The 11,437-nt window shown below is 45.0% G+C and overlaps 1 protein-coding gene across 1 annotated transcript; it reads left to right on the top strand.

Annotated features, from left to right (window-relative positions):
* Window positions 1-6,515: 6,515 nt before the first annotated feature.
* On the top strand, window positions 6,516-10,584 carry LOC127322085 (SEC12-like protein 1). The gene is made up of 10 exons (XM_051351043.1): window positions 6,516-6,838; window positions 6,919-7,019; window positions 7,708-7,840; window positions 8,113-8,204; window positions 8,451-8,550; window positions 8,630-8,702; window positions 8,781-8,901; window positions 9,350-9,469; window positions 10,015-10,085; window positions 10,176-10,584. The coding sequence occupies exons 1-10, from the start codon at window positions 6,650-6,652 to the stop codon at window positions 10,343-10,345; spliced, it is 1,170 nt and encodes a 389-aa protein (XP_051207003.1). The 5' UTR covers window positions 6,516-6,649; the 3' UTR covers window positions 10,346-10,584.
* The last annotated feature ends 853 nt before the right edge of the window (window positions 10,585-11,437 follow it).

Here is an 11,437-nt window from a genome sequence, read left to right as displayed (position 1 = left end):
TGGCCTAGGCAAACTGTTTCTTGGAGAGGTCTATCGATCTCTTCAACTGATGTCTGTCAAACTATTCTCTCAAAAGACGATTAAATGGCGGCCCTGGTGGTTTATTCGGTTATGGGCGCAACTATACTTTCGAGAACCAGATCCCGAGACTTCCCACCTTTGACCACCTGCACCTTTCCAGATGTTAATGGAAAGGATATCCGATGCACCAGCTATGGCCAAGCTTTGTATGGTCTCCCAGGCAGCAGGCTGATCCCTAAGGAAGCAGTAGGGTGGTTCAAGATTTTCTTCCAAGGTTTGGACAACCCCCTGTTCTTTCCTTATACTGAATCGACGAACTTTGAAAACCCAGTCTCCTTTCGATTGGATAACTTTGCCGATGACGCTAGCACCCATCATCTGTATTCTATCATGATTCGTCCTTGCTTCCTCCCCGTTGGCATGAGTACCTCGAACCGGATCATCAAGCCTGGTTATGAGTGTTACCAACCGGTAGTGGTAGCCCGACAGCTTGGTCTTGGGCAGGTGCCTCCACACTTCTTCTTACACCACGACAAGCGCAGAGCTGAATCGCACGACATCCTTACTGGCCAAAGGTGTTATACCTTCTTTGATGCTTTGGCCATTCCAATTCCCCACGATCTCCGTTTCTCCTTCACTACCGATGGTTTCGAGACTTGGTGGTCCATGTGGAAGACCCATGTCTTCAGAAGGGCTCTAGGACCGCTGCTGAGACAACTTGATGCCGAGTATGACGTCCCTGCAGACCAGGTACCATTACTTAAACATTTCTTGTAACATCTTATGGTGATTGTCTGTGACCTGACTCCATCTCCTGGCAGCAACAAGATGGCCCGGCTCCCACGCAAGCCGATGGCTCCCCCTTCGTATTCCTTCCTCCGGCCCCAGTGGTTCTCTTCTGCCAGAGCTTGCCACCCCTGAAGAAAGTCATAATGCAGAGTCAGCCGATTTCACCGAAATCGGCTCCCAAGAGTAAAGCATCTTCGGGGCCAGTTGCCCCCCGAGCCTCGACTCAGGCGAGGACGGCAGTGAGGAAGGTGGCTGCCAGGAAGACCCTGAAGCGCAAAGCTCCTGCCCAAGAGAGCTTGCACGTAAGTTGATTCGTGCCCTGTCCACATTTATCCGCTTTCCCAGTCTTTTGCAACACGCTCGTATTCTTTTCTACAGACTTCCACCGAAGAAACCTCCAGCGGGGCCGCAGAATCCAGCCTGAGGGACTCGAGCTCGGGCAATTCCGAGAGGTCCACCACCCAGAGCCAGACGGCTTCGCCAGCGCCGGCTTCTAAGAAAAGGTCGATTCCCGAGCCTCCTGCTCCCCAAGCCCCGACCAAACCGGGGTCACGCATGAAGCGTCGATGCGTCAAGAGGGCTCGTAAAAACCCACGAGCTTCTCCATCAAGCCAGGAGGTCTCAAATGTAATTATCTCCCCGGTCACACTTCATGCTAACCCATTGCCATTTGGATCGGCTAACCACTTCCTCCTGCAGACCGAAGAAACCTCTAGCGGAGACGTCGAGGAGGTACTGATGCCGTCCGCCACGCTAGACCTAGCCACCTCGACGATCGCGGCTGACCAAGTGGCTGACCTAGCCAAGTCCACAGAAAAGCCGATTATCACTACATCGGCTGCTCCTCCTACCTTGGGAGAGGTATACCCCCTTTCCTTGGCTCTATCACTTTCTTCGTTGTATGCTAAACTCACTTTGTTTGCCTTGTCAGGGTTGTGATCTCTCGAGCTTGCTGACGTTCGATCCAGAATCCATCGAACCAACTACTTCCAAGGCAAGTGGAGAGCCCAGTCCTAGCACGGTCCATGGTCCACTCCAGCGTCTCAAGGATTTGCTCTCTTCCTCAATTGAGACCCTGATTGAAAATTCCGAGGAAGTCAAAGGCATCCTCGAAGATATCCAGCCCCATCTCCCTATGACACTGCAAGTGAAGCTCTGGCCAGCTGTTACTCTGTCGATCTTCAAGTCAAGGGTGCAATCGGCTCGACAAAGGATTACTCTTCGCCACACCCAGCTTCCATTGAGAGCCGATATTGCAGACAAGTGTCAACGGCTCAACGAGAAGAAGGCTGCTTTGGACGCCAAGACGGACACTTCTGCCAATCGCGCCGAACTCGAGACCCTGTGCAAGGAACTGGAGAGCCTTGAAGAGAGGGTCAGGGTGACCAAGCAGCTTATCCAAGACAAGGAAGCCCTTATTGCCCGTTCTCAAGAGGAAGCAAAGGGCCTCACAGCCGATCTGAAGACCGATCTGGCTGAAATTCGTACTACTGACGATCGGTGGTGACGGGTAAAGACGAGGACGACGAGGCTGAGATCGCCGAGGTGGATCGCATCCGTGCTGACGCCCTTCACGCCCTCGGCGCGTTTCTTCAATAGGGCCTTCAGAGACAAATGTTTCACTGAACTTGATCTTCTGGAGTCGATGACTCTGCTTCGGCTGTACTTGCTACATTTTTTTTTACTGGCCGATTTTCCCTCGGCTCCTAATATTTTATTGCCCATGCGCCTATCTACCTGATTATGTGCCCCCCCGAGCCGAATCTGTCAGGTTACTGCAGATATCGGCTCTGCGGTTATCGATAGGACTATACCTGAACATCGGCTCTGCAGTCAGGACTAATGCCGATTTCCTTGAGCTCGCAAGCCGATGTAAACCCATACCCCAGCCTTCCGTCACCTGTTAGATCGACGTTGCACGCAGGCGAAGCGTATGGCAAGGATAATACGGGGCAATTGCTGGAATTGGCCCCTATCTTGATTGTATTGCTCAAAAGAGGCTTACATCTCGTTGTGCCAGCCGATGTCTCATCACCGGCTTTCCTTCGTTTGGGGCGCCATACTCTCCTTTGTGGTCGACCCTCTTCGTCCAGGGTTCGTCGAACCTTTTGCGGCCAGATCAGGCCGCACCTTCCTTAGCGCGTGCAGGTACTACCTTTTGGCTTCCTCTAAGCCACGCCGTCGCTGAACCCTACGCCTTTGGGAACGGCTGATTCCATCCGGGCACCACCTTGGCCGGTGGCATCTGTCCTCTTCTCTTTCACAGTCATCTTTTAGCCCCTCGAGGTCTTCTTCCCGAGAGGAGTCAGCTTGCTTGTTCTTGGATGGGAGAGGCCCAAGCCGTTCAGTGAATACCATGTGAGCGGGTTCTGCGAACAGAGCCGATGAGGTCGGCTTCGAGGATCGCTTTGATCTCGTCATACTTCTTCTTGAGCTCCTCGGTCAGATCCTCGTACGTGACTGGGGTGCCGTCCGCCATCTCAGATGTAGATGGCGATGTGGTTGATGTCGAAGATTGTCCCACCGGGCGTGCCAGAATGTGTTGCGGTCAGAAACCCACCGGCGAGCAACGACGGGCAACACAGGAGAGCCGGGAGCAACTTAGGGCTGCGGCTGGCCCTGGTCCCTCCGAGCGACGGCCCGCAAAGACTCCGGCACGCACGTCCGATCTTGGTGCAGGCGTGCCACCTGACCTATACCTGGTCAGGAAGGTGATGGAGATGCCTCGCTTAGTTTCCTGCATGGCATACACGTAAACATTAAATACGAGCCTCGATCGGCTCTCAGGTTGTCCTGTGAATCGGCTCAAGGAGCCGATCCACCCATGATTCATACGAGGTGTACGAATATATGGTGGTCCTGCTTGATCAAGATAAAGCTAAAATGATCTACGACGATTTAGGGTTTTCACCGCATAATCGGAACGTCCTACTCACGATTGGGCCTCGCGGCCGCGCACGGTGATCGTAAGCCGATCCTAGACAGGGCCTAAAAACCAACACGAGGTTGATCCCCGGAACATCCTGTCTAGGGCTAGCAAATTGCACCCTACGCGCCGCTGGATCCTCCAACCCTTTGTAAGGCCTAACTATGCAGATATTAAACTAATCCTTGAAGAACAAGAAGCAACCATAACGGATCGGATCTACTAAATAATGATCAAGCGGGGTGCCGCCCCTACACCTAAGATAGGTGTAAGGGCGGCTAGATGTCTAAGGGTTGCACTACGACAACACATATGATACGAAGAACAATGCTAACCCTAACACATCTAAGATAACTACGTTGCTCGCCATCAAAAAGGCTTCAGTACGAGCAACGCATGAACAACGAATAAACTTGTACTGCCTAGATCGCAAGATGCGATCTAGGCAGCATGATGCTTACCCGGAAGAAACCCTCGAGACAAGGGAGTTGGCGATGCGCCTAGATTGATTTGTGATGAACGTGATTGTTGTTTATTTCATAAACCCTAGATACATATTTATAGTCCGTAGACTTTCTAACGTGGGAATAATCCCAACCATGCACAAGCCAAACTCTAACTAACCGATACGTAATCTACTATATTACAGATACACGGGCAATACCAGCCCAAACTTTGCATATAAGGCCGATTCACGTATATTCTTCCATGTATATTCTTCAAGCCCATCTTGATCGCGGCCCACCTCTGACTCGGTCAAATTCTGGTGATAACAGCTTCCTCTCCCATAAGTTGTGCTTGTTAGATGGGAAGTTTGTCTATATAACCTTGTAGGCCGTCGATGATTGCTTCTGCTAGATCAGCCATTCCATCCCTTGTTGTTGTGCTTCCACCTTTGATCCTGAATAGATCTTGGATGTCGACGTGGTAATACTGTGGACTATGCATCCTAGCTCGGGCAAGCATGACCTTGTCGCTCCTAGCGTCAACGCTAGTGAAAGTATGCTTAGACCTTTGATCTTGAATAGATCTTGCATGTCGACGTCGTACTGTTGTGGACTATGCATCCTGGCTCAGACATACATGACCTTGTCGCTCATGGTGTCAACGCTAGTGAAATTAATCCCCTTGAGCTCAAAAAATTGCTCGAATCGAGACAATGTTTTGGAGGAACCGCAGTAGTGGTACACAAGGATGAGCTATCGCATGACAATTTGCATGACGACCATCTCTAGTCGTTTGTACATGCTACTTTGGGTTAACTCGAGGTCGAGTCCAACGAACATGTGCTTCTCCTTCTCAAGACATTTCTCATACATGGCGAGGATTCTCTCGACGGTCGCTTCCTCATTGGTGTATACAACTTTCAGAGTCGTGGTGCCATGGGCAGTGATGTGATGGATCTTCCTTTGTTTCCCGTCGTCCATGCGTGGGAGGTAGATGGGGGAATTTTTGTGGAACAAGCGAGGAAGAGGAGGAGAGTAGATGGATGTTAAAGAATGGATTGAAATTTGGTACAACAGGTTATATTGGGTTCCCGGGCCGTTCCATAATCTCGTGGGCGCAATATTTCACAAGAGTTTGGCTCAGTTCCCAGCATTGCATTCTCGCTTTCAACTGAAAAGAATCTAAGATATTAGAGAAAAGCTACAGGTCCAATTCTATATGGAAATAATCCTTTTAGCTGCTTGGGCCATTTGGATAGTTAGAAATAATAAGATGTTAAGAAATCAAGCTCCACACTTAGATAGTGGGAGGTCTATATATAAAGAAGTGAGGCTTGTGAGTCACAAAATTTGAAGGAAATATGATCAACACTTCAAAGATTGGAGGCATCAACCTGAATAATCTTTAGATTTTATTTTCTTCTTTTGTACTCTTGAAAATATTGTAAATATGTTTTAACTTTTTATTATTAATATAAAAAATTGCGGTGACAATCTCTCCCACTGTTTCACTTTAAAAAAATCATAGAACTAGGGGCCCAACCGGCAATTGCGTCGGTAGTAAGAATGGCAATGTATAGGGTATGGGCAGGGTAGAGTAATACCATACCCATACCCGTCTAGTAAATGGGTACAAACTTATAATCATACCCGTACCTATGGGTATAAAACTTTACCCATATCCATACCCTTACCCGGCGGGTACCTGGTGGGTAGATTACATTGTACACAAGTCACTTGTAATTTTACATTTATCGATAAAACATATTGATTGAAAAAATAAATTATCTCAACTCAATAATAGGTATTTGAGTACGTAACAATTAACAGAATATAAAAATCACATTCTTCTATTCTAACTCGTAACTCAACAAAATAAGACGTGTCACATAACAAATTGACAATAAACATGTAGGGTAGTAGTATACCCGCGAATACGAGACTATACGCGTGTCCTACCCATGACTTAACGGATAGGGTATGAATACTACCCATGGATATAAAAGTATATCCATACCGTATCCATGCGGCGTGAATAAAATTGCCATCCTTAGTTGGTAGACACACATGAGGATGAGGATTGAGTTGTAGATCCAAGTGACCCAACACAAAATGGGAACCTGTCGGCAATTCATTCAATACCACAAAATTTGTTGGAAGAGGATCACCAAATAAGTAAAAGAACCATCGAAGGTCAACCAATATTCAAAATTATTCTCCAAAATCATTGAAGCCAAGAGCAAAGCGTTGACTGCCAAATGTCAACGAATAACCAAAAGCATATCCGCTCCGGGCACGGATAATTCCCCAATCCCACACATAACATAATGATTTCGTCTTGTTCGGCGCCTCCTTCCTCCGTTCATCCCCACCACTCCCCCTTCCCCCTTTTAAACCTCCCAAGAAACTCGCAATTTCAAGAGATCGTACGGACTCCGACAGCTACTGCCAACCCAGCAAGCACCCCATGGCAGGCGGCGGCGAGTATTCGGTTGCGGCGGCGGGCGGCGGCGGGAAGGTGGCGTGCGCGGCGTGGATCCGGCGCCGAGAGGAGAAGACCACCCGCGTCTTCGCCGTCTACGGCCGCCCCTCCCCGCCTGCACTGGAGGTCCTCGGCTTCGACTCCGTGCGCTGCTCGCTCTCGGAGGAGCCCCTGGTGCGTTTTCCCTTCGAATTTGGTTGGGCTTCGGAGTTCGTTCGCGGTGGGTTGACCTGGTTGTGCCTCTTCCGTTGCAGGCGAGGATTGTGCTCGGGGATGATTCGGACGAAGCGCCGCGAGGCATCGCGGTGCACCCGACCGGCGACGAGCTCGTGTGCGCAACCGCCAACGGGTGCAGGTGCGTCACTCTGCTTCTCTCTGCCTACTAGTAATTGATTGTGATATTGTTGGGCGGGGGAGGGGCAGCAGGCTACTTACGCAATGCATTAGGGAACTATGAGCTGGATGCTTGTGCTCTGGCCCAAAGTTTTCTCAAACACTCGGAATGCTTGAATTGAGTGAGGGATTTTTGTGCTGCTTCATAAGATGTTTATAAACTCTGAAGATGTATGAGACCTCCAAAACACGGAATTGTGTAGTATCTAACAAAAAAAAGTTTTTTAGTTCTCCTCCCGTGACTGGGATTACAGTAACAAACACGCGATTGACGACCTGTTGAGAAAGGACACTGCATCTGCTTCTACTTTCAACATCTCAATATTTAAATAGCTGATGTTATTTATAGATATATAAAGTAGTGAGATAAACATCTTTAATGCATGAGATACTATCTGCCTGAGTTACATGTTATGTATAGGTTTATGTTGCATCCAGTACCTGATATTTTTATCACCGTTGTTCCTTTTGTTAGATTTTCTAATGACCAAAGTAAGCTTAATTCCATTGATGAAATTATCGGGAGAGCACCAAGGGTCTTTCTCACTTCCTTTGATAAATCCCATTAGCACTATTTCCTATGTTTTTACCTTTTGTGTTTGCTTTCATGAAGTCGTGGACTTTGCTACTAAACAACGTTAAAATTTCAGGCTATTCAAACTGATTTTTGAAGAGCTCACGGTCCGCTTTATCGAAAGCAAAGCTCCAGCACTCGAATCTATTGGACCGCAGAAATGTCTTGCTTTCAGCACAGATGGTGCTAAATTTGCTATCGGTGGTGAGGTATCAGATTTTACTGCGTTATGGCCTCCTTTCTGTTAGTTGGGCCCTTTTTCTCTCATTCCTATTTACTAATGACATTTGTTAGCTGTGCAAGTCTCCAACTTAATATTTACCATGATACCATTCTGTTAAGCTATTTTTTTGAGCTTGTTTGATTTTGGTGGCTTGCTTTGCCATTGCATTTTTTATATCAGGATTACTGTTGTAGCTTAACTTTCTGAGATGCTGCTACTCCATTTGATTCTCACAACATCATCTTTGTACCACTAAAGGATGGGCATCTCAGAATATTACATTGGCCAAGCATGAAGGTGCTCTTAGATGAACCCAAAGCTCATAAGTCATTCCGAGACATGGACATCAGGTTAGGGCAAGTCAATGCATTTTTTTTTACTTTACTGTTTACAAAAGAATACCAGGATGTGTCTTAACTGGGTGAACCTAAGTATTGATGTAAGCAGATAAAGTTACATATGCATTGTTTCAAAACGAACCAAGAGCAATGATAGTGATACTAAACCTACACATTGAGCATTATGGTCCTTGGTTATTGTTTCTCTACTTTATTCAGTAATCAGCATGGACTGAGGTCTTGTTTTCTCTCTTATAGCTTAGACTCAGAGTTTTTAGTTTCAACGTCCACTGATGGTACTGCTAGAATATGGAAGATAGACGAGGGGGCACCATTGGTCAACTTAACTCGATCTTCGGTACAGTATTATACTCTATATACTTCATGTTTTATTGTTTAGATTGCAGGAACTTAATCTCTGGTCCTTAAATATGCAGGATGAGAAGATCGAATGCTGCCGCTTTTCCAGGGATGGCATGAAACCGTTTCTGTTCTGCACAGTTGCAAAAGGTATGCTTTCTATGAGTCATGAAACAAATGTTTATGCATATGTGCCCACTTTAACTTGATATATTCATCATTGGACAGGTACCAAAGTTGTGACTGTTGTTTGGAATATAAGTGATTGGGCTAGAATTGGTTACAAAAGACTCTTGGGAAAACCTGTCTCCACACTTTCAGTTAGCATGGACGGCAAATTTCTAGCTTTGTAAGTGGATAAAATACTCCTTACTTTGTCATACTGTGCTATTACACAATTTATTTTAGCACATATAGGAACATGCTGAATAATTAAATTTGAAGATTAACATACTCTACTTTCTCTTATTACCATTTTTTTGTTCAGTAGTCCTCTTAATATTTCAGTAACATCATGTTCGTTTGTATTTCTGATTGCATACTACTTGCCTTGCAAGATAATATATGGACATGACTTTCACTTATATCAGAAGTAACAGGCTAGTTACTCTGGTTGTTAAGGCCACTCTGTTGCATGCCTCTGAAAGAGATATCATCTGATGAATGAATACATAATTAGTGATATCATCAGCTGAATTTTTGATTTATTTGCTAATAGGTGATTCTTCTATGCTGGTTATGATCTTTTGGCTTCCATTACTTGTGAAGCCTGACATGCTTCTGCATTTTTTTTTCAGAGGAAGCCACGATGGTGATTTTTGTGTTGTGGATGTAAAGGAGATGGAGATTTCTCACTGGAGCAAGAAGCTCCATCTTGGTTCCCCAGTGTATGGCATTGAATTTTGTCCTACTGAAAGGTAGGGATTTCTATGTCATGAAAAACTGGGAGCAACAGAACTCTTCCATGATGAAAATAATAATAATGTGGACATTTGGAAGATACATGTTTTTAGCGTTTTGTAGCTTTTAGTTCAGGTTGCTCTTCCGTTTCGTCTGTCAGGGTATATAAGTCATAGCATTAGAACTACATAGATGTGCTTGATTAGTGTCTGTGCATCGATTGGCAGGTAGCATTATTTCCCAGTATCATGCTTGTAAGCCTAGCTATCTATGCTTGCTCATTCAATATGGTAGCAGCATATAAACGTGAAGTTTCGTTAGTTATCATGTCTAGCCTGTAATTCTGAGTAGTTATTCTTTATCCTGAAGCTAGGCTTGGCAGGCCCTCATGCGCTCTTTTTTTTATGCACAGTTTGCTCATGTATTACAGTAAAATGTACTGTCCTTTTTTTTGAGAAACACTGTAGAAACGCAGACTCTCACATGCATGCACTGTACTTGCCATTTGTTCAGAACTTCCTCTTTCTTTCAGCTATTACATCATGCCTACTGATTTTTGCAGGGTTGTAATCTCCACATCGCCGCAGTGGGGAGCGGAGGTGACAATTCTGAATGTGCCTGCTGATTGGAAAGGTACATGTCTCAGCCAAATACTGTTTGACACTTTGGCCCTAAAGTTTTATAGGCTTTACTAACCATCCTTTTACCATTTTTCTTGTGCAGAATGGCAAGTCTGGCTCATACTCTTGGCGCTCTTCCTTACGTCGGCCATTCTGTTCTATGTATTCTACCAGAATTCCGGTTCCTTCTTTGGCGCCCCGCATCAAACCACCAAGCCATGGAGTGTTCTGAACGAGGCCCCTCCATCTCCTGAAAACCAGAACCCGTGGTGAATTTAGCTGCCACCAGTGTGTTTCTTCTCTTAAGCAATTTAGTACCGCAGGTGTTCTTTATTTCATTCACGTGAGTTTTTTTTCTTCCAAATCTGATGGATGTTGTACCAGACCAGTTGTGCACTTATCTGATCACGTTAGTATTTATCTAGGAAACACAGCCACTGTAAATGATAGTACGAGAATGCCAGACTTGTGAATCATTGCTTGATTAAAAAAAAGAGTGATATTCAATTGCATTTTCCAACCTGTAAAACTCGCAGTGGTATTTGTTCGAATGCCAATGTTATTTGTGGTATTTGTTTTGTGGTGATTACATGTAATACAATGATAGCGGGCACTTGTGGTCTAATTATCCGGAAAAACAAATTACTATGGTAGATAGAACTACGGAAATAGCTTGTGAAACATGGGCGTAGATGCACCTGTTTATTCAAAACTTGAAAAAATATGATATTTAAAAGTTATTTAAAAAATTGAAATAAAATTTTGCATGTACACATTATTTTGATACTTACTCGTGCCAATTCTCAAGAAAAAATAAAAAAAATACGACTGTATGTGACCTACATAAAAATGACAAAATGTATAAATAACACTATAGTAATTGGATTTGCACTGTTCAACAATTTTCAAATTTCTCTTTTTCGAGTAGGCCACATATGATGCGCAACTAGTTGCGGATACAACTTATTTATTTTTGTGACACTTCCAAGTTTCCAAAAAATACAAACTAAAAAATATCATATTTTCACTTCAGAATTGGTACGAGTTAATATGCACATGCAAACAATTATTTAAAATATTTCCAAAACTTTTGAATGGCATTTTTTGAATTTTTTTTAAAAACGAGTGCGCATACAGCTCTAGAGTCTAGACCCATGTCCACCAAATCTGTGTTGGCTAGAACTACCGCTTCAGTTCTGAGTTATGTCACTGCAGTTTCGGTTCAAGAAAACACTATGAACATGCGTTTTTTTTCATCAATTGTTTCCATCGGTGTTTTATTTGGTTGGTTTCGGGTTGAAAAACGCAGGAGTCACATATCAGAGGATGATGCAGAAGTGTCTCGCATCAGTGTTTTACTTGGTT

The sequence above is a fragment of the Lolium perenne genome, chromosome 2, assembly GCF_019359855.2.
Source record: "Lolium perenne isolate Kyuss_39 chromosome 2, Kyuss_2.0, whole genome shotgun sequence".
NCBI lineage: Eukaryota > Viridiplantae > Streptophyta > Magnoliopsida > Poales > Poaceae > Lolium > Lolium perenne.
This window is presented reverse-complemented; position numbering and strand designations above follow the sequence as displayed.